This window comes from Actinia tenebrosa, unplaced genomic scaffold (assembly GCF_029948245.1).
Source record: "Actinia tenebrosa isolate PJP-AT-01 unplaced genomic scaffold, QUT_ActTen_1.0 PGA_scaffold6__47_contigs__length_16458017, whole genome shotgun sequence".
Lineage (NCBI taxonomy): Eukaryota > Metazoa > Cnidaria > Anthozoa > Actiniaria > Actiniidae > Actinia > Actinia tenebrosa.
This window is the reverse complement of record NW_028292583.1, coordinates 4560346-4584784: the sequence shown is the minus strand read 5'-3', so window position 1 is coordinate 4584784 and position 24439 is coordinate 4560346. Positions and strand designations below refer to the sequence as shown.

The window sequence follows — 24439 nt, the reverse complement described above, 5'->3', positions numbered from 1 at the left end:
AAAGAATGCGCTCCAGGACAAGGGAATGAAATTCTAAGTCTGTTTTTTTTTAAACCTTCATTTCCGTGTATTTGTTATATACCAGCATGTCCCAACAGTGTGGTGACACTCCAGGCATATCCCCACAGTGTGTGACATGCTGACACAGAACAAATGTTTGGACAGCACAATCATTATAGACTGCTATTAGTTGAAAGTTTCCAAATTTCTCACCCCCTTTTTTTTTTTTTTTTTGGCTTTCTTCCTTGTTGGCTGACTCACTTGACCCTCTCATATCAAAAGGTCTAGGATTTCTAACGGAAACAACAAGAATTAATGCCTATTAATATATTTGTAAGGACTCAGAATTCATATCATTGTATTTACTTTTTATTTCATGTTTTTTTTCCGAGTTGGTAGTAGATGAATTTACAAAAATTAGCAAAAGATAGCGCGAAAAGGTTCATGTGACTTTTGCCTTCAAAAGGAAAGGGTTACGTAACTATATAAATTATTTTAAAGTTGATTAAATAATATTTAGCAGAATTACAAGGACCAAATTAAAAAAAATAATTCTAAATTCAATTTAAAATTTATATACATGGTGCTTAGCTACGGCGAAACATGTATCCTATGAATAAATTAACACAAATATGGTCATACTATTAACTATGAGCCATTTAACTATTGGCCATTTCATCTCATTTGTGGCCCACTAGCATTGAAAAGCGAGGCATACTGAGTTGAGTCATGGCCCACTCAAGCTGTGGATCTGATTATTAAACATATTATAATTCAATCAATATTCCTTACATGTAAATGAGACGTTATATCATGAGATATCCTTTTGCGTATCTCCACTCCCCCCTTTCTCCAACCCCAGCATTTTGTACTGCGTATTTTCACCACCGCGAGAATGGCCAATGTCTTAGACTTTTACAGATCTATAGAAGCTTTGCACTATCAACTGATAGCAGCCATGACAGGAGACAGGAACAATTGAATCTGGTCTAATCTGATTTGCATGACAAAGAATTAAGTTTCCAAGGAGAACAAGACTCTAAGTGTTGTGCCTCCTGTCATGGCTGCCATCACTTGATGGTGCAAGGCCTTTGTCTATTTCTAACAAATTACCCAGGTTTTCCAATATCGTTTACCTAGCTTTATAGATATATAATCATTATTTTACCACATCCCAGGGTTTTTCGTTCAATTTCAATCACTATCCCCTGGAATTCCTAAGGCACTCCACCTTGAAATACACAAATTTGATGCAGCTGCCCATTAATATTGTTATACTAAACTCCCTGGGTTGACGAATATAAGAGGATACAGTTAGTAAGCTAGTGCGAGTCTACTAAAGACAACTCCTTCTTCACACATGATTTGAAGCCTTCCCAGCCAACTTTATCTGTCACTGGAATCTAAAATTTCAGATATCTTATTAGTACCTGTATGCACAGCTGACTATAATGCTTTTGTGAGAGTGGCCAACATGGTACATTTGTATTATGGTACAGCTTGGGTACAAACATTTATTATATGGTGTCGTTTGTACCCAAGCTAGACCAGAATGCATCCTATTTACAGAACCCAGGCTTATTCTGACAATGATGAAATGTTTCTTATTATTCTTATTCTTATTTATTATTTTATTTTTATTAGTACTTACCCTGAAACCGCGTTTCTGCCTGTCCTTCATTAATTCAATAAATTCGTTATAACTCAACTTCCCATCTCCTACAAGAATTACATAACGAATCTCAAAATGAATAGAGGTTTTGCACCACGCTCATAATACTGCTTGGGCCTCCTGTGGTTAGATGGCAGAACAATAAAATCCCTTTTCCCTTTGGGAATTGAATTCTTTCTTATGTAAGACGATTGAATCGTTCCTGCAATCTAACATGGTTGTCGTCACTTGATGGTGAAAAACCTCTATTGACTGTGAGATAAACGCATTGGTAGGCATATTCTAGTTGCTCAATGATTTGGCATTCTTCATGGTTTATTAGTAAACTTCCTTACTGGGCTTCCTGTGGGTTAGGAATATCAAAGAGGCTGGAGGGACTGGGTTCTAGATAAAAACGGTTGCAATAGCGCAGCGCAACCGTGACGTCATAAAAACGAAGGAGGCGAAATTCGGACAAACAAACTTACAAGTTTACTTTCAGAAGATAATTTTCACAGCCGATCGCAGTTGATCTTACTTTACATGGGTTATTATTGTAACTTTAAGTAAAAATTATAAAATCGGTTCGTATAATCCTCGTAGCGGTTAAACAGAATGCAATGTTTGTCCGAATCTTTAAGCTATTTCTAGAATCAGTGCGCTGCGCAATCCACCACTTTCCATACATCGCCAGTTAACTGGTGAAACACAAAGCACTGAATAGAGGCTACAAGGCATTTTCAAAGGATTGATGAAATTTGAACCTCGCAGCCTCGGTTGAATGCTTTGTGTTTGACCAATGAACGGATGTATAAAAAATATTAAATGAATTCACAAAAATCCTAGCATGTCTTTTCAACAGCTTGTTAGAGCAGGCTATATTACCAGGTAATCAGAACTACGATAAAACCACGTTAACTTACCATCAATATCAAACAGCTGGAATATGGTATGGACAACATATGGATCTATGGTGTGACCAGTTGAAATACGAACAGCACGCTGGAACTCATCTGTCGAAAGAAATATACATTCATGTACTCGTCTCCTTATTCTTTAGTCTGTATAGACTACTTTTATTAAACTTGGGCGTAAAGTTTCCCCATTTCCAACCACGAGTCTTTTGAGAATAAGTTTCTTTGTTTGAGTTGTATCCATGTTCATGTGTCTTCCGATGCACAACCGTTAAGCAAAGAGGCGATACTCTAGGGAATGACACATGGTCTTGAGAACAAGATCCGTTGTTTGGATAACATCCATATTCATGTGTCTTCCGATGCACAGCCGTTAAACAAAAAAATGAAACTCAAGAGAATGACACATGGTCTTGAGAACAAGATTCTTTGTTTGAGTTGTATCCATATTTATGTGTCTTCTCATGTGCAACCGTTAAACAAAGAAATCAAACTCAAGAGAATGACACATGGTCTTGAGAACAAGATTCTTTGTTTGAGTTGTATCCATATTCATGTGTCTTCTCATGTGCAACCGTTAAACAAAGAAATGAAACATGGCCTGATATAGGACAATTTTACGCACAATCCAAGCATTCCTAGTTGGTTTTTCTCGGGACTTAACAAGATTGGGGCCCAACCTCTCCTGTGCCAACTAGGAAGTTTTGCGACGCAGGCTAATTTGTACAAGTTTAAAATAAAAATATAATCATAAGCCAGACTAGTATCTATGATTGGGCATTAAAACAAAGAAACCCTTAAAGGCCACGATAAACGATCCTAACATTTGACCCAACATTTAGCTAACCTTTGTTGGGTCAAATATTGGGATCGTTTGTCGTGGCCTTCAGAAAAGCTCCCTTCGTATCAGCCTAAATTGACAAAATTCGTTATGATGGTTTTAGCTACACTTCCCTTGAATAACGATGGGCCTATCTTGGCCCAAGGGGAGGGAGGAGGGGAGGAGCAGAGAGGGCCTGAAACTCAGGTTAATTTCATCTAGAAGCTAAGAGTAAAACGTGCACATCTTGAAAAAATTAACAAGCCAAGCAAAATGCTAACAACGTGTTGGGCTGGTAAATTGAGTTTGGGAAAAGACGGACTGCAATTTTTAAAAGCTTCATTAGATGATCCAGCTGGAAGGCAATTTAGGCACCAATGAAGGAGTTACGTTGCTTTGCTATGTTCTAAGTCATCTAAATCTTCAAAAAATGTAGAAAATAAAACATTAAAAATTCTTTTAAATCTTTATGTTTAGTATTTTGAGAGAGAATAACACAGCTCGAAGAAAACAACACCCAGGGAAACGTTTGTCACTATAGCAACACTGGTTTTTATAAAAAATCTAACAGCTTGAGTTTAATTATGAGATTAAGGAAATCGCAGGTGTTTTGCGCAGCTAATGCGCCGCCTCTCATCCATATGACCTCGGTCGTATGTGATCAGAGTTAAAGTTGGTCGTAGATTTCCTGCTGTGCTTCTCCTGGTTCTCCGGTTTTTTCCCCCTCCTCAAAAATTAACGTCTAAATTCTAATTTGATCGATCGGTCGCCTTATCGAGTGGTTTGTAAAACGTGTCAGGTTTTTGGCCGTCTACTCTGGAATGGTAAATCTCATTAAATTTGTCCTTTTGTACATAAAAACTCACTTCGAATAATCATTGGATTGCATATTCATTGAGAATAAATTTTTCGATAAATTTTTGGCATAATGTTTTCTAGTCATTGTATAGGAATAAAATTTGGGATAACGGGTGCGTTTTAATCCGTACCATCTGCGCAAACAAAGATATAATAATTAATCTTGTGCTGTGATTTTTTTGTCTCTTTTATCAATTTAAGGAAATCCCCTAATGAATATGAATATCACGTCTGTTGAATTGGCAAAAGTAAACTATTTTCTAAGTTATTCGCTCAAATAGACTTTACAATTGTATTTAAAATCATTTCTTTTCATTCAAAATAATAATGATTCTCATATAAAGGCGTATTTTATTTATATTACTTTTTGCTATGCTTTTGCTAGTGATGGTTGTCGTAGTTACTGACAAATTGACAACGGATGTATAAATTGCGTTATGTAATCTTTAAATCGTTTGCACGGAAATGTGATTTAACGTAAATACTATTTATTTTACCGTAAATGTAATTTACGTGAATGCCGACATCGTTGATCTTTTTTTTTGATATTATCTTTCTAAAAAAATATGACACTGGTAATTCTACAGATGTGCTGCAAAAAAAAAACAACAACAACAAAACAAACAAAAAACAAAAACAAAAAAAAAACAAAAAAAACCAAAACAAAACAAACAAAAAACCAAAAAAAAAAACCAAAAAAAAAAAAACAAAAAAAAAAAAAAAAAAAAAAAAAAAAAAAAAAAAAAAAAAAAAAAAAAAAAAAAAAAAAAAAAAACAAAAAAAAAACAAAAAAACAAAACAAAAAAAAAAACCAACAAAAAACAAAAGAACAAAAAAAACAAAAAACAAACAAAAAAAACAACAAAAAAAAAAAAAAAAAAAAAAAAAAACAATATAATATCAAAAAAAAAAAAACAAAAAAAAAACAATCGCACAAAACGACAACAATATTATTTTAATTTCAAACTTAGAACGAATTACTGAATACTCGGCATTTCTTGAGATTTGGGACTTTTTAAGGCAATTCAATAAGTACGCCACGAACTAATTCATTAATACAACCAAAAGAATATACTTTGTTACAGCCATTCTCAATAACACGTGCCGCTCTAGCGATTGTTTCTCTCGCGACGAAGAAGCTTTTGGTGGACGTCAATCAAGGCGTTTCCATGACATTCTATAAGCACGTGACCTTATAGCTTTGTGTTTTCCGACAATGTCATGGAAACGCCTTGTGATTGACGTCCACCAAAATCATGTTCGTCGCGACAGAAACAATCGCTAGAGGGCCCGTGTGATTGAGAATGGCTGTAAGACAGGTGTGCCGAATATTAACTAGCATGCAATCAAGTGTGCAAGATCATTAAGAATCCGATCGAACTATAAACCAGCGCACTAAGCCAGCCTTGCTTCTAACAAAAAACAGGATTTAAAGCCACTCAGGTGTGATTTTTAGATATCTTTTTCGCGGACAGAAATGTTTTGCTTCTTAAAATTAGTCTTTTTAATGACGATTTTAATTGTTTAATTGTTCTAATTTAAAAATCCCAGGTGGCTTAAATGGCTATTCACGAATATATCTCGTAATAAATGGCGAAAAGCCTCTCGAAGACAAAGTGCACATACTGCACTTATTCAACATGTATCTATGAATCTATCTATTTTAGCTGTTGTATCGCAGCGCGCGGACCCATCAAAAGAGGGCCTGCTCAATCTAGGCGAAAGCCCAAGTTAGAAGTTGAGAAGTTATTTTTGAGGACGGAGGAAAATCGGAGAAGCAGGAGAAAAACCCCTCGAAGAAGAATAAAACGCACCATTTTTAATTAAGCAAATTTTGCAAATCAGCTGTTCACCTTTACGTGTGAAGTCCATGCATAAATCATAATCAACACCTTAATAAAAACCTACAAACAAATGACTACCATAATCGAGAGTTCACTCGGAATCACACAGAGAGACCAAAAAGCCGAAGACATAACTTATCAAGTGCATAACTGAATGATTATTTTAGGTAATGCAGTAAGGAAGCAGTACGATAAATACAAACGATATCCCACGTATCGAGAGCATTGTATAGCCAAACTTCTCAGTTCCACAGAAGATTTAGACCACCTGTCTTCAAAGTAAAATCAAGTGAAGAAAATATCACACTACAGCTTCTTCCACAAAAGAAGCAGCCAGTAAGAATACTACTCTTGTAGGTGCGTCGGAAGAAAAGCATTTCATTTTTTGTGTGTGCTTAATGGGCACAAAAAGACCGAAATTATTGATCTACAAAAAATATCATTTTCCGGATAACCATAAGAACAAATGCTTGCAGAGATTCGCCCAGAGGAATCGACGATTATCTTCCTTCTCTATTGGAAAACCAAACGATACCAAACAAATTCAAGAAAAGCTGGTAATCCGATTAATATATACATATATATTCGTAAATCAATGATATTTTTTTTAGCTCGTTAGGTCTTTTTTATTTCGTTAGATGACATTATTATTAAAAGCTTGTTCAAGATAACTCTAAGAGGTCCGTTCGATCACTCTAAGAGGTCCGTTCGATAGTTATCTGAATTCAGTTTATATATTTGAAACTGAGAAAAGTAAACTTTGAATTTGAATATTGAATATATATATATATATATTCACACATTGAATATTGTATAGACCACATTACATACTTTGTTATATATATATATATATATATATATATATATATATATATGTAGATCAATGATATTTTTTTAGTTCGTTAGGTCTTTTTTATTTCGTTAGAGCATCGTTATTAACGCTTGCTTAAGGTCACTCTAAGAGGTCCGTTCGATCACTCTAAGAGGTCCGTTCGATAGCTATCTGAATTCAGTTTATATTTGAAACTGAGAAAAGTAAACTCAAAATCTGTTTTGAGTAAACACTATTCTATTAATATTAGCATAAGGGATTTTTCTTTATACTGTTTCTGATGAAGCCGTTGGCGGCTTTTCGGAATCTTAAAGCCCTATTTGATAAACATTTACTATTTCCATCTACGGAACAACTGAGTTTCAGTTTAGTGCGGCATAGCATTGCCGCATAACGTCCAATAGTATCCACAGAGACGTTGTTCGAACAAGCAAATATAAATTCAGTTCTAACGATTGAAAAGTCCATCAAAGTACCTGTTCGAATTTCCGTGTCAAGTGAAAGAAGTCACATGTTAAGTCGATAAGATATATCGATATTTTATTGTGTTTACGTCCTATCGATATTGAAAAGTCTATATGTAAGGTAACTGCTTGAATGTTCATAGATAATACACAAGTGAATGAAGTCATATGTTAAGCCGATAAAGTATATCAATATTTCATTATGTTTACAGGGAAACAGCCGCAAAGACAATACACTGCATATGATTTGAGACAGGCCTTGTTTGAACAAAATTAAACCGGACAATCACAACTTGAATCCATCTTTTTTCGTTTAATTTGATTTGAAAAAGATTGGTGCTTCAGAATGGTTGAGTTTCCAACTAATGCCCTTCAGCCAGAACTACAAGCACGAAGCACTGCTGAGATCGTCATTGAAACAGTCATCATGGTATTCATTGCTATCACGGCTACGTTTGGTAATCTCATGGTATGCTGGGCTGTATTCCGCAACAACAGGCTCCGCACCATACCAAACATCTACATTGTAACACTAGCCATCTCGGACATCCTGATGGCGACGCTCTGTATGCCTTTGTCGGTTGAGGTACTGATAACGTCCAAGTGGACCAAATCTTTCGACGTCTGCCAATTCCAAGGCTTCTTCTGCTTCTTTTTAGCATTCACGTCGCTTCAGATCATGACAGCCATGGCTATCAACCGATATTACCGCGTGGTAAAGCCATCCAAGTACGGCAAGTATTTTACCGTTAGACGCACCGTTGCTTCAGTTGTAATCGTAATGGCGTTGGCTTCAGTCGGTGCGGCCTTGCACCTTGTGTGCAACTGGGCAATCTACACCATACATTATGGAAAAGTTATTTGTTTCACAACGTTCATAAGCTCGCAACATGAGAAGGGATATATCGCATTCCTTGACGTTTGTTATATCTTTTCTCCCGTCTTGATCATTACGATTTGTTATATAAAGATATTCAGGGCAGTGAACGCTCACAAGAAATCACTGTTCAAAAGACAAACGCCACTCGATAACAACCAGGGCGATGCTGGCGAGACTAGTGCAAACGGGACGCAAGAAAACCAACAAAGGAAGGTCACTAAACTCCAGATCAACGTCGAAGAAGTTAAAATCGCAAAGACATTGTTTGTGACTGTATTAGGATTCATAACATGCTGGTCTCCCATTGCCATCATAGACATGATTGATTCCTATTCTTCGCACACTTTTCCGTTCCCACGACAAGTATTCCTATTTTGGATTTACATGGGTTACGGTAGTAGTTCTATAAATCCCTTTATTTACGGAATACTCAATCGATCTTTCCGAAATGAGTTTCTACGAATCTTCCGCCTTCAATGCGGGCGTCGAATACAAGCACTACCGACAACTCACACAATTTCGGTGATATCGTTTCAAACTAGAATGAAACAGGGTGATCAATTGCAAGGCGTAAAACGCGCAGGCACATTTGAAACATCTACAAACTAAAGAAAAGATGACTTTACTATCTCCTTAATACTTTCAAAACAATACCAAAGTCGTAGTTTAGTTATTCTAAATCGAACCTGGACCCGGTTGTACGATAGCTGGATAGCGTTTTCCGACGGATAAATCCTTATCCAATGGATAAGTCGATGCTATTCAATAAATTTATCCACTGGATTAGATTTATCCATCGATCGGATAGTGCTATCCACCCTTCGTACGACCGGGCCCTGGAGAACCGATAAATGAGAATTAGGAAGGCAGAGAATTATTTGCGAAGCAGAGTCAATATTTGTACGAAGAAATGCTTTTTCAATTGGAATATTGTGGACAATGAAATTACCCTGGTTTTTCTTTAATTGAAATGGAGGTATTAACATATTTCGTTTAACGTGCGAAAAAATATCAACCACAAACATTAACGTAATAGAATGTTCATGTTATAAAAGACAAGAAGAAGAAAGATGGAGAAGAAAAATGAAGTAAAGAAAAAGAAAAACTAAGAAAGCATGAAAGAGCAAAAAATAAAAAATAAAAAAAATAAATAAATAAATAAAAGAGAGAGAAGATAAGGATAAGAAAAAGATGGAAAAAGAGAAAGTCAAAGAGAAAGAGAAAAGAAAAGGAAAACAAACAAGTTTACAGCGATCTCAAAATTTCATTACAAAATGTGGCAGGTGAATACTAAAAGAAAACACAGATATAATATTGGCATTAATATATCTATGAATAAAGTCAATAAAAGTTAAATTAGATTCTATCTAGAACTGGAGTAATTCTTAAATTGCCTATCACACTTCTGACAATACTCTCAGTATTGATTCTACTAGGGACACGCTGTTAAATGACCCCCCAAAAATTTATAGTTTGAGTGCAGCTTCTGGAAGTTATAAAGGTTTTTCCATGCCATATGCTAATGCTGTGACGTATGAGGAGTAATCATTTAATATACGAAAAATTACTGCCACAGATAAATTAAATTTGAAATACGTCATTGTTTTCCCCATTGCTCTTAAAGAAATTATTGCAAATTAGTTTTCACATAGTAGCCGGTGTTTCAAATTACAAGGAACAACAAATAAACATAAAAGCTTCATCATACGTCACAGCATTAGCATAAGGCATTAAAAAACCTTTATACCTTCAAGCCGCACTCAAACTATAGCTTTTTTTCCGGGTCATTCAACAGCTTACGCCATGTAGAATCAATACTGAGAATATTGTTAGAAGGGTGATAGGCACTTTAAACATTTATGAAACGTTAATGTAACAGAATGTTCGTGTTGGAACGAAACGGCAATATACAAGAGGCACTGTACATGTCAAACATAAGAAGAAGAAAGATGGAGAAAAAAATAAGGTAGAGAAGAAGAAAAATTAAGAAAGTAAGAAAGAGTGAAAAAAAAGAAAAGAAAATAAGGACAAGAAAAAGATGGAAAAAGAGAAAGTCAGAGAGAAAGAGAGCAGAAAACAAACAAGTTCACAGCGATCTCAAAATGTCATTACAAAATACTGCAGGTGAATACCAAAAGAAAAGATTAACCACAATATTGGCAATAATATCTATGAATACAAGTCATTAAAAGTTAAATTATATCCTATCTAGAACTGGAGTAGTTCTTAATCTTAGTACTGTTATAACCAATATTCCTAGATCGAACATAATAAGTCAAATTGCGCTTCCCATTAAAATACAGAGGCGAAATAGTGTTATATATTTACGGCGGTCCCATTGTACTCCTGATTGCGAATTTTGAGAGGTGAAACTGACGGGTCTCGGCACGGCACGCCTGAAAAGCACGGCACGCCTGAAAAGCAGTGTATCTGAGTCGTTAACCGTGGATAAATAAAGTTAATTCAGTCATTCATTCATTCATCTCTCCAAAGAACCGAAACAGCGTGATAAAAAAAAAACAACAACAAGGAGATCAACCACATACCAGGGAAGGGAGACTAAATATCATCGGAGCTATGACCGACGGGTGTTCTGGGTAAACAGCAATCATGCTGACATTATGTTTCAGTTTCTTACAGAGCTCTCACCTCAAACATTGATTCAAGTTACCGAATTAACAGATCAAAAACAGTTTTCCGTGTTTCATACTCTGATCAAAACAAGCGGGATGTCGAGAGAACACGAGAGGAGCGTAGGAAACCACGACGCGTAGCTTCTCTCAACATCTCCGCAAGTGTTGTGATCCGGCAGAGTATCAAACACGGAAAACTGTTTTTTGGATCTGTTTTATAAAATATTAAACACGCCAAAAAAAATATCGTATTATTCTGATGTATTTGTAAAGGATGACGCGAGCGTGTTTCGATATCCTCCTCAAACATGGTTTTCGACCAATCGTGGTGCGCGTACTATCACAATTATTTTATAACAAAGTATTTTGTCGATCCGTTCATGCATGTCTATGCAAACACTCTCCAAATACTCAGGATATCAACTACTCAGAATATCTCTTTCTCTCGATTATAGTTTCGAACATTTAACATTTTGAACCCGAACGATGATTTTTGAATTCGGTGTATATGGAAAAAATAGGATTTTTGTTTTCGTGCCTCAAGTTTTTACATCTATCAGTCACGTTCGTCCGCGGTCAGTTGCGTCACCGACTATCGTCCTAAAAGTAATGATCTACAATATATAATCTTAAGTTACTACAGGATGTTTGACTGAGTTGAAACAAAACGTACATTTACGCATACAAACTCCAGTACAATGCTAGATTTCTGGTCACATTATCCAGGTCGTTTCCTTCATTTATTCATTCGTAATTTCCTCGACTGTATTCAATATTCCTTTTATTGTTTCATTTTTAAAGTCCTGTACAACAGGATGTCTATTTGTTGTCATGAACTCGGATATTTTCGCCCACATATATCTCACCATTGTCCAAATTGCATTTCCTCTATTTTGTTCGCCTCAAGAGAATATCAACTAGTAAATTTTCAACAATTATCGATTTGAATCTTTTAAAGAGTCCTGTGGGGTCATTACATTGTTTACAATATGCTTCAATGATTCTGTTAAATGGGAAATCAGTTTTACCATATTTTTTAATGTTTTATTTTATTCCACTTTTTTAAATTCCTGGGTTGCAACCACACGATTGAAAAATACCTTGAAATATAAATAACATATAAAACAGCCGTAATATGCACCCAAATAATTGCTTCCTCCATTTTGTGTTCCCTTGTAATACTTTTAAAAAGAACCTTTTAAAAGTCTTTTCGGGACCTATATAATGACTTATGCTATGTTTTAATGGTTTCTGGTCGATGTGGAGTGAATTCAAAGGATTACAGAATCCTTTGTAGGGACATTCGTATGGAATTCTGGTTTGAATTGTTTCAGTTATTCCCTTCATTAATCTAACCGGAACAATCCCCAAGTAAAGAACATATGCGAGAGAAAACTATTGCATGATTGCGCTCTTTGCTCTAATAATGCAATTATTTCCTGACTAAGAATTCGATAGTTTTTTAGGTTAACCACCTAAGACTAGGATCAGTACTACCGAGTGCCTCGCACTAAGCAGTACAGATTGAATTTTTTCATTTAGATCGTGATATACTGATTGATGTTGTAAAATGGTCGAGTTCCCGACTTTCAGATATCAGGCCGAACTACAGTCTCGCAGCAGTACTGAGGTCGTCATTGAAACAGCCATCATGATATTCATCGCTACCACGGCTACTTTTGGTAATCTCATGGTATGCTGGGCTGTATTGCGCAACAAGAGGCTCCGCACCATACCAAACATTTACATCGTAGCATTAGCCATCTCGGACATCCTGATGGCGACGATCTGTATGCCTATGTCGATCGAAGTGCAGATCACTTCTAATTTTATAAAATCTTTCAGTTTCTGCCAATTCCAAGGCTTTTTTGGTTTCTTCTCGGGTTTCACGTCGATTCAGATCATGACAGCCATGGCTATCAACCGATATTACCGCGTGGTAAAGCCATCCAAGTAGAATAGAATAGAATAGAATACCTTTATTTAAACACGATAAAATTTAAAGCTAAAAGCTTGTGGGGTCGTGCATAAAATAAATTAAATAAATAAAATATAATATAAGTATGAATCTGTAAAAATAGCTAATTAACTTAGATAACTTTAAATATCTTATATATAATTCTCACACACATTCACATACACAAACTGCGCAAGCTATTAGACCCGCCAGGGGCAGAAAACACAGACAAATGCGGTGAACACCGTGTCAATAGGCATTCACCCCATCTGAACAGCACCCGCCACCCATAGCGAGTCCAACAGCCCGCGCAGTTACATTCACTCCATAATAAAATAATGTTACATATATACAAAGTCCTTTTTTCTAAAGCGAGACGTCGAGGCAGTAGAGTCAAAATTGAAATTTATAAAATAGTCCTTGGCACTGAGCTGTACTTTGATGTCCTTAAAATTTGAATGTGTTACCTTATCAATATTACAAATTATTAGATTCCATAGAACTGAGCCTCGATACACCAATGAGTCCTTTAAAAATCTGCTTTCAAACCTTGGAATTGCGAGAGTTTCATTTCCGCGTAAAGAATATTTACTATTGCGCTTTATAAAAATACTTTCTGATAAAGATTCTGGTAGACTACGATTGCTTGCTTTATGAAAAATCTTAAATATTTCTAATTTATAATCTAACTTAATTGTTGTCCATTTGTCAAATGCAAGTACATCAGATGACGCCATATCTTTGGGTAAATTGAAGATAATCCTAGCTGCCCTACAATGTAATCTCTCAATGGAATTGAAAATTTCTGAATTACAGCACGAACCCCATAAAACTAAGCCATATTTTACAGAGGGCAAAATTACTCTAAAGTAGAAGTTCCGTAAGATATCCTTAGGTAGAAATCTTGAACGTTTTAGCAGTTCTAATTTGTTGACAAAGTTCTTCTTTAGTTCCAACGCATGTGGTACCCAACTAAGCTTGTCGTCCACAGTCATACCCAGAAGACGCGTTTCTGAAACGTATCGTAAAACTGAGTTGCCCAGAAGCACAGGAGCTAACGGTCCAGTAATGGTCTTCCTGCTAATTATCATCACTTCGCTTTTTCCTGGATGTGGTGTTAAACGGTTGACCAAGCACCAGCTATAAACTTCTCGTAAGGCTTTATTGAGATGAGAGACAGCAATATCTGCAGATTCGCCGATACAGAAAATTGTTGTGTCATCTGCATACATATACGACGATCCTGAGACAACAACAGATGGTAAATCGTTAGCAAATAGTGTAAAGAGTGTTGGACCTAACACGGATCCTTGAGGAATTCCGGTAGACACTGGCAGCAGTTCAGATGTAACTCCATTCAACACAGTAAATTGCTGTCTTCCTTCTAGATAACTCTTCATCCACTCTAATAGGCCACCTTTGATGCCGAAATTATTTTCCAGTTTACGCCCCAAGATGTCGTGCGAAACGCTATCGAACGCCTTTTTGAAATCGATAAAGGCTACTGCCACGACCTTACCCGAGTCTACGGCCTTTCTCCACATCTCCGTCAAATGAACCAACAACAGTTCTGTTGAATATCCAGCACGATATGCCCATTGCCTTTCTGAGATTAGATTATTGTTCTTAAAGACATGCTGCACCAGTCTGTCGTTAACCTCACTTTCCAAGATCTTACTCGGGACACTAAGTAAAGAGACGGGCCGATAGTTACCACAGTCAGTATCATCGTCCTTTTTAAAGATTGGTGTCAGCCTTGCGGTCTTCCAAGCCGTGAAAACTGTCGTGTGGTCAATGCTATATCTGTAAATGTCAACAAGTGATGGAACTATGGCGTTTCCCGCAAGTTTAAGAATCTTGGGTGAGATACCATCAGGTCCGGTTGACTTGTTAGCTTTAAGTTTACTGATCTTTTCATGGACTGTGCGGTGAGAAATTAATGTCATCGCTAATGGTGATGGTTGATGCTGCAATACTACGTCATCATGTTGACAGTTATCTTCAGATGCTGGTAGCGTATTTACTAAGTTTTCCCCAATCGTAGCAAAATAAGAATTCATCAGCTGAGCTTTCTCCTTGTCTGTCAATACGAGAGTACCATCATCTTTTTTGAGAGGGCCAATTTTACTTTTGCAGACTGTGCGATTTGTGGCCTTATTAATTAAATTCCAGTAAGTACTTGATTTTTTGACTTTATTGAACATCTGATTAAAATAGGTTGCTTTGGCTTTCCTTAAGGCTGAAGTAACTTCGTTCCGAGCCTTCCTGTACTCCTTCCACAACTCAGGAGATCTCGTAGATATAGCCGCTTTAAACAGCTTGTATCTTCGGTTGATTTTAAAACGAATGTCATTCGTTATCCACGGTGCAGACTTGCTTCTAATCTTTACCTCTTTCCAAGGAGTGTGTTCATCACAAATATTAGTAAACAGTTTCTGCCAAGCCCACAAAACATCATCTGGATCGTTAAAAACTGAGGCGATATGAAATGGCGCAGTTTCAATGTCATTTCTAAAATTATCCAAGTTAAGATTCTTGTAGTCCCTTGTCTTGATGTATTTTGGTGGCGGTCTTTTGTTCTTCAGTCTCATTGTCGCATATATTAAGTTGTGATCTGAAATGCCCAAAGGGAAAACTCCACTGGTACTAATGAGATCTTTTCTTGTCGTAACAATAAGATCGATTAAAGAACGTGATGTTGAAGTGATTCTTGTGTTTTCCACTACGACATTCTGCATATTAAACATCTCGAAAATGGAACGTAGTTTTTCGGTGTTAATATTTAGCCCAGAATCTTCTTTAAAATCACAGTTAAAATCCCCCAATAGGACTATATTAGATGTTTTTAACCAAGCCTTTTCCAAAGGGGATACGATGAGGTCGAAGAATTGACTCGCATCTGGTGGTCTGTATATCACTGAAAACAGAACAGAAGTACTTGGGAATTTGACTTGCAACCAGACCGCCTCTACTCCAGTTGTAGATAGATCCTTGCGATGAATTGCTTGTAAGTGTTCCGCGTAATAAAGTATACATCCTCCACCTCTACGTCCTTTCCGATCTAGTCTCACAAACTTCATTCCAGGAATATCTATCGCTGTATCGGGGACAGATTTGTCAAGATGAGTTTCGGTGATCGCTATCACTTCAAATCTGCACAGAAGTTGTAAACATTTAAGCTCCTCGATCTTATTCCTCAGACTACATATATTTAAGTGTGCTACTCTTAAATCCTTGTTTGAGCTGGCTTCTAGTTGTTTTACCAGATCTGATAGATCTTGCTGACTTTCTTGATCATACTGGGTGGCATCGGCTTGAGCAGCTTGTTCATCGGTGAAGGATGACAAATCCGACACGGAGGTAAAAGGAAGGGCTGACAAATCCACATCACATCCTACAGTAGGCTTACTAATGCATTCGGGACATGACCATATCATCGGGTCATTTCTTTGCAACTGTTTGAATAGTTTCGGTGTAACTTTACCACACTTGATGTGAGATTTACCTCTACATGAATTGCAGTCGAGCGACCGATGATTTCGGGCGATGGTTCTAGAGCAGATATTGCACTTTGGTTTTACGGAACTTGGGCCAGGATTCAAGTTTATATCCCAACTTATTAACAGTCGAATGAGCTGGAATGTAGATTGGCTGTTCGGGTATCTACTTATTCGACGTCCATAATATTTCCGAGAAGGCGCTCGTAGGAGCTCAAAATGGCGTCTATTGTGAAGTTCACACATGGACATTTGACAGCAAAAACCATCGCTATCAGAACTCTGCTTAGTAATTCCTTCTGAAAACCTGTAGATACAGCTATCAAATAAGTAAAGGTTTCGTTTCCATCCATAATTGTGTAAGATAGTGAAGGGAATAAGGTATATGAGGACGCATCTAAGTACAGCACGTCCTACCGCCATCTTGCCATCTTACATAGTACGGCAAGTATTTTACCGTAAGACGCACCATTGGTTCAGTTGTGATGGTCGTTATCGTGGCCGCATTTGGAGCTGGCTTGCATCTTGTGTGTAGATGGGCTATGCATGCCATACATTATGGAAAAGTGACATGTTTTACCACGTTTAAGACCCCGCAACATGAAAAAAGATACATCGCATTCCTGTCTATTTGTTACATCATGTTTCCCGCCTGTGTCACCTCCGTTTGCTATCTGAAGATTTTCAGATCCGTGAGCAATCACAAAAAAATGGCATTCAAGCAGCTCCCTAACACACAAGGTGGAAGTGCAAACGGGACGCTAGAAACACAGCAAGGAAAGCCGCCGAAACTCCAAACCAAGGTGGAAGAAGTTAAAATCACCAAGACTTTATTTGTGACTGTATTAGGATTCACAGCGTGCTGGACTCCCATTGCCATCATAGACATGATTGAGTCTTTTTCCTCGCATACTTTACCAATCCCACGGCAAGTCTTCCTTCTTTGGATCTATCTAGCAAACGTCAGTAGTTCCATAAACCCATTCATATACGGAGTGCTCAACCGATCATTCCGAAAGGAGTTTCGAAGAATTATCCACTTCAAAAGTAGAAATCAAATAGACGGAACACATAAAGCCGTGTCTATACGAGGAAACGCCGCAGCAGAAGTACGAAGCTGAACGTTTTCGGATAATTGTTTCTGGGCCTAACCTAGTATGTAAACTTAGTGAAGCTAGGCTAAACTAGGTTCGCAGTCATAGTAAGATTTGAGAGACTGGGAATGATGATTATGAATATATTATATTATTATTAAAAACACTCGCTCTTACTTAGTTTGGAAGGAAAAGTGGAACTCTCTCAGTCTAGATTATGATCCTCAAGGAAGCCAGACTGACAGTATACAAGTAGACTACCTTCCAGTCTACAATATCGCCTGATGAAGACTAGAAGTAGCAGTCGTAAGGAAGCCAGACTGGCAGTATACAAGTAGACTACCTTCCAGTCTACAACATCGTCTGATGAAGACTAGCAGTAGCAGTCGTAAGGAAGCCAGACTGACAGTATACAAGTAGACTACCTTCCAGTCTACAACATCGCCTGATGAAGACTAGCAGTAGCAGTCGTAAGCGAGCCAGACTGACAGTATACAAGTAGACTACCTTCCAGTCTACACCATCGCCTGATGAAGACTAGCAGTAGCAGTCGTAAGAGAGCCAGACTGACAGTATACAAGTAGACTATCTTCCAGTCTACACCATCGCCTGATGAAGACTAGCAGTAGCAGTCGTAAGGGAGCCAGACTGACAGTATACAAGTAGACTACCTTCCAGTCTACACCATTGCTTGATGAAGACTAGCAGTAGCAGTCGTAAGGAAGCCAGACTGACAGTATATAAGAAGACTACCTTCCAGTCTACAACATCGCCTGATGAAGACTAGCAGTAGCAGTCGTAAGGGAGCCAGACTGACAGTATATAAGAAGACTACCTTCCAGTCTACAACATCGCCTGATGAAGACTAGCAGTAGCAGTCGTAAGGGAGCCAGACTGACAGTATATAAGAAGACTACCTTCCAGTCTACAACATCGCCTGATGAAGACTAGCAGTAGCAGTCGTAACGTCGCATTCCTCCTAACTCCGCAACCGTGATAAATAAGTTTAATCTTTGATTTATATCCACGATGGATAATCTTTTCCATTTTATGTTAATAATTTATTGCCCACGAAAGTCACTGAATATTGGATTCTTGGAAGGTGTCTTAGTCTCTGATCTCGGGTATCGAGGGTGGGAATTAAAAAGAACTCTTACATAACCTTTAAGCAATTACATTTCAGTGCGCGTTTATCATTAATTAATGAATTATTTAGTTTGAATTCCATTTGTAGTTTCTTGAAAATGTAGTATAATAATTGATTAAAAAAAAACAAAAACGCTTAGAATGTTGAGTTCTGTAAAGAGCTCCTGTAAAGAAACGAGTTGGATTGCAGGTTCCATGCAGGCAAACCCTGATTCGTAAAACTAGTAGAATCTTGGAAACTACAGATGTATTATAGTTATAAACATCATTAGTTATCATAATCATTTATAAGCATCATCATCATATCACCATTAGTGAAAAAAATCCTTTCTTTGTAAATATTTAAGAAAAGTTAGAGTGGGTTTAAAGAGGTTGAAGCAACAAGATAAGTGAATATTTTAAGACTCATACGATATATATATGGGTTAAAGGAAGAACATAGAAGCTGATACAGAAAGGTATGCTGGAAAATGAATTAAGTATCCTCTGAAAACAAATGTAAAAAAGCCTCAATGCTTTCAGATTAGTTTTTTACTAGATACATGTACATACATCTAATTAACATTCTTTCCATGTATCACTTGGGTCTCAGCTTCTATGTTTTATGTTCTATGTTTTTCAACCATACATGTACATGTAGGATAATTTTGCAATTGAGTGTATATACAATACATAAACATCTATATACAATATATAATATAATATATACATTTTAAGATTGATATTTTAAGATTACCTTGAGTTACCGGTTGGCCAGCAATGGAATAGATCCTCATGGCCATTGCAAAGTCATCTAAGTTATTGAGAAATAGACAGAAGTCCACATACTGGTGAAGAGTGATGCCCTGGAAGATCATATAACAGGATTATTTTAACATCTGCATGTCTATCTTTTCATATCCCTACCCCCACCCCCCAGAGATTATACAGCTCCCTGCTGGTTAGTTTATTTGGTAAGTCAGCAGTATTGGCCTGTTGTGCAGGCCCATTCATAAACTGTACAATTAATATAATAAAAAAGCTGACAATTCTCTTATGATGTTAAGATATAATTCTTTTTATGAAACCAATGTTTAGAATTGAGAAATAAATCCTTCTGTTACTGTATGTGGTATTTATAGAGCGTTTTCACTCACATGAGAAGGCAGCCATAAACAACAGAAATTTTCTGCACAGTGTTTGCATAAAAATAAAGTTCAATTCCTGGAGGATAGAAAATGTATTGTTTTGGTACCCCTTAATGGCCGCTGTGACGTCACGTGAAAACGCTCTATATATTAACAATTTTAACATTGGCTTAACATGATATGTCCTTGTCCTCTTATTTACCCCAATTTGATGTCAACAGTGGGTCAAAATGCTAGGTACCCATGAGGAGTAGTCAAGAGTTGATACACAGCAGAGGACAAAGCAACGTTGTCACCTTACACCACTCCCTTTCCCATTCCTTTTCCCCAATCTTTCTTGACCACCCAATGCCAAGGGTTGCTAAACAGACTATATAGACCCTTTCAGCTTGGATATGTTTTAATTCTCATTTCAGACCACATGTCATTCCCTGGAGTACCATTTGTTCGTTAACAGTTGTTATGAGAAGACACATAAAATGAATGCAACTCAAACAAAGAAATCTTATTCTCAAGAGAATGACATGTGGTCTGAAATGGGAACACATTACAACCAAGTCTATTGATGCTTAGGCCTAGGGCAAACGTCAAACTTTCCATGCACCAAACTCATTAAAAACAATGGATATCAGGTGATAATGAGGCGGCATTCTTTGATGTAATTAAGTTCGGTGCATGGAAAGTTCGATGTTTGCCCTAGGCCTTAGATAAAACAATTTGCCAACCTTTCTGACTTTTAACCGGTTGTTCAGCCTATCAATATACTGTTGGATTTGTTCAGTTTCCAATGCTGTGTTTCTGAGCAAGAGACGGCTAAAACTCTCTTCTGGTACAGTCGGCATTCCACGTGAATACTCCATGAAGTGGTAAATGTTAAGAATAATATCTCACATCAAGTTATTTAAATTCGTTATATATAACAGTTTTCACATACAGCTGTAACATTGTGCACCAGACAACTTCATTTATAAGTCTGTAACTAATCAAAGCACCATCATATGTTTATTTATGAAATATAAAGTAAGAGAGTTATATTCAAAATAAAAGGATATTTCCATCTCAGAAACCTCAATTTGGAGATCAACCATAAACCTGTCAAAAGTAAACATAAAAGAAATGTATACCTTATTGCAGAGGCAGATCCAGGGGTGGTAAAAGGGGTGACTAGTCACCCCCCCTCCCTTTGCTCAAATTTCTCAGTATATTGTTAGTAACAGTCACCCCCCCCCCCCCTTCCCACCCCACCCCATTTTACTTTACTCAAATTCCTGGTAAAACCTTTGTAATAATCACTGCCCTTCTAAAATTCCTGGATCCCAATACTACATGGATTATGAGGTAATTCTCTATTCTATTCACAGGACAGTAAACTATTGAAACAATTCATAATAAATTTTCCGCCATCAGTTTTAAATTCTGAGATATTCTAGCTAATTTGCTGAGCTTGTGGGACATAGCAACGGTAACTAAGGGGAGTCAAAACCACAAATAGATTTACATACTTTGAAAACTGATCAAAAGTTAATTGCCCATTTCCTCTAGGTGTAAAGAAATGCACCAGCAAAGTACTTGTATTTCCTGGAATGGTATCAGAGATGATACTGCTTTTCCGTGTCTCCATTGATTTGGCTTCCTGTTCAACAAACATATAATGTGTAGTTCCAGAAATTAGCCATACCCACATCACAGAGGAATTCGGAATTTCCGAAGAGAAGGGGAGTCAGAGGAAGAATGAAAATTACAGAGTTTGTATGGAAGAAAATTGGAATTTCTGGGGATAGGGGGGGGGGGGGGGGGTCTTAAAAAAATTCTTCCTTGGAAACGGTATGGATAATTTCTGGAACTACACGATGATATTATGATTGAAATTATGATTTTCATTTACACTGATTACATTCATTTTGATTTCACTTGTGGAATCATCAAGTCAAAGCAGGTTTTTTTGGACATGAATCAAAGCTTTTCCACGACACTCCATGGACAATGGACAATGTCATGGAAACATATATTGATACATCAATCAATACATAAAAAGAGTCTGTGTTAAATTAATGAAGTAGCCAACATGTACAGAAATATCACTAACCATTGATTTTGATGTTGATTTTCTATTCACCATTTCTTCAAGCTGAAATTAAAATAATAACTCGGAATGAGTTTATAGCTACTGTATACTTCGATAAATACAAAATTTAAATTATCGATCTGAGTTCCTGTACAAACAATCATTCAACCTTAAGTCCTCTAATTTATTATGTCATTACGACAATGACATTTCAGCTATTTTTTGTGATGTCTTTTAACGTTGTAACTTCTATTGCAGACATCTCTTACTTTTTAAATATCATCCAATAGCAGATGGATGCATGCAAATGAGATGTTAATGAGAAACAAGCTTCGTATGCACTTGTATGATTCTTAAACAAAAGAATATCTCATTGCAGGCTCAACTGTAATAACAGCTATGGCTGGGCTACCTGTGTCTGTAATAGTTTAGCTGACACAGGAAGACCAGAGAAGAAAAAAAATGCAATTACAAGATGCACTACCTTTTAAACCTACATGCAGAATCTTGCAATCCAAATAATACTCACTGATACATGGATACTTACGACTAAAAATTCTTCTTTGGAAAGTTGCTGGTTACCATCTTTATCAAGCATGCAATAGCCAATTTCTAGGCCTCGTTTTGACTCTAAGGTTGTAATTATTGCAAAACATTAATTAACACTGTCCTTAAAAAATAATATGAAATAATAAATAACTTATTAATGTAATAATACTGATAGTACTGTACAATTTTATACTTACTTGTAAGGATAGTAACAAGGAACAGATATTCTGAATATGTTATAATTCCTAGAAAACAAAATATTATATATTACGACAAAAATATCAATATGCTGAAATCAACAAGGATTTAAAAATTGATGCTACTTACCTTTGTCATGTAAATTTCTAAAGAACTTGCTGGAGCCTTTTGACAATGCTGGTGTCCTGTACACCATATTTTCAATATCCTAACACAAAAAAATTTTGAAATAACTGGTAATTACGCCAGTAAAGTAGACATACAAGTACATTGTAAAAGTTATTGAGCAGTTTCCGTGACATTGCAAGGCATATGCCAGAGCAATCACATGCAAAAGCATTTACTCTCCATCCAATCAAATGCTTGAAACACTGCATGAACACGGTGTGGACACAAGCCAAGGTCAAGGCACTGCCAAACCATAATCACATTACGTGAAAAAAAAAAACCAAATCAAAATTAAAGAAAACATCATGGTCACAATAAGGCACGCATATGGCACTGACTTTTTCACAGTCATATGTAACTACTCTATTATCACATTTATCAAGGGCCTGTAGGCAAAGGTGTAAAATACTGAGAAAAGGTGATTGAAAATTAAATATGGGTCAGTATGTATATGATAACCTAGCTATTGTTAAAATGGTTGACAGATTAATATAACGATGGCAATTACCCTATTTCACTATGACGTCACTGCTTGTTTATGTGGGGGATAGAATCGCCAAATCTAATAGAAAATTCAGCAAAATTTGCTCCCAGCGAAACAGTTTAATCTAAAATGGCCTGATTTTCAGATATAATATGTGTTAATATGTACTAAAAAATATTCTGAGAGTTTGCTAGCTATTCTACTTCTCTTCATGGATTGATACAGATTTTTGAACAATTTTCAGTGAATTTGGCTGCGTTGATTTGACCCCCTCCAATGACCATGGATAAACAATGGATTATTTTGATGTGACGTCATAGTGAAATTGGGCAATTAATGTATTTTACATCCATGCGCCTATTGGTAGTGTGCATAATACAACTTTCAATTTAATTCTAAAAGGTATAACAGCATATTAATTGTTAGCTTCATCTAACCTTTTGTGTTAGCTGTCTTTTCCTGCTCCACCCTGTTAACCACAATACACACAAAACTTAATACATGCATACATTCACAAGTAGCCCTTTTCTTCACAGATATACATCTCTACATTCACTTTTATTAACCCCTTCTACAAGCTATAAAAGGAAAAGATGTTCAAGATGTACATAAATAATGATTTCATGAGAGGTACAAGTCTGTGCACTAGAAAGCCACCCCTCTCCCCCCAAGAAATTCCATTCAGTGGAATCCCTTCACAACAGTGTTGTAAATGTAATGTGCACATGAAGCCGGGTGTATTATTGAAGAAGGGAATACCTGTAATGCAGGCCAATAGCACAAGAATTATGTGCAACAAATAAACTGTCCGTTTTCAATACCTGGTAAGTCTTGGTGCATTAAAGACTCAAGAAAGTCAGCCGGGGTCATAAGATACTGTCCATCCATCTCACAAGACGCAAACTTCTCAAACCTCGCTTGTCGTCTAGTATGTGGCGTACTACGACCAGACCTTGCCAACACTACCCCAACAGGTGAACTTGGCATCTGACCGCCATTTTGTCTTCCTTTCCACGCTCCGAACGCGACTCCTCCGCCTAAAGCTCCAACAGCAATACCAACCAAACCCTTCTTACCAACTATTCTGGCAAACATACTGGTAAAATTGTCCTTCAAACAGCTAGAAGTACATATTTTTCGGGCTCAAACTTGATCAACTTGTAAACAAAACTTCGACTCAAAATGAATTCCACTCCTTCCTTGGTCGAGTAGGACTTGGGAGGAGTTGATGTCCGCTGTTCAAACCGGAAGTGTGTAG

The 24439-nt window shown here is 36.8% G+C and overlaps 2 protein-coding genes and 1 pseudogene across 2 annotated transcripts; 2 read left to right on the top strand and 1 right to left on the bottom strand.

Annotated features, from left to right (window-relative positions):
* Positions 1-347: 347 nt before the first annotated feature.
* Positions 348-24395, bottom strand: LOC116290651 (calcium uptake protein 3, mitochondrial). The gene is made up of 13 exons (XM_089038816.1): positions 24003-24395; positions 23619-23650; positions 22659-22737; positions 22529-22576; positions 22330-22412; positions 21804-21845; positions 21220-21350; positions 20770-20809; positions 20443-20580; positions 19327-19435; positions 2575-2664; positions 1652-1719; positions 348-1403 (listed from the first exon to the last, which is right to left on the bottom strand). Exons 1-13 carry the CDS (start codon positions 24274-24276, stop codon positions 1323-1325), a joined length of 1215 nt encoding a protein of 404 aa, XP_088894942.1. The 5' UTR covers positions 24277-24395; the 3' UTR covers positions 348-1322.
* On the top strand, positions 7601-8872 carry LOC148905874 (melatonin receptor type 1B-B-like). Its single transcript, XM_089038841.1, has one exon. It carries the CDS (start codon positions 7730-7732, stop codon positions 8870-8872), a length of 1143 nt encoding a protein of 380 aa, XP_088894967.1. The 5' UTR covers positions 7601-7729.
* Positions 12467-17471, top strand: LOC148905873 (melatonin receptor type 1B-B-like; annotated as a pseudogene).
* Positions 24396-24439: the final 44 nt, after the last annotated feature.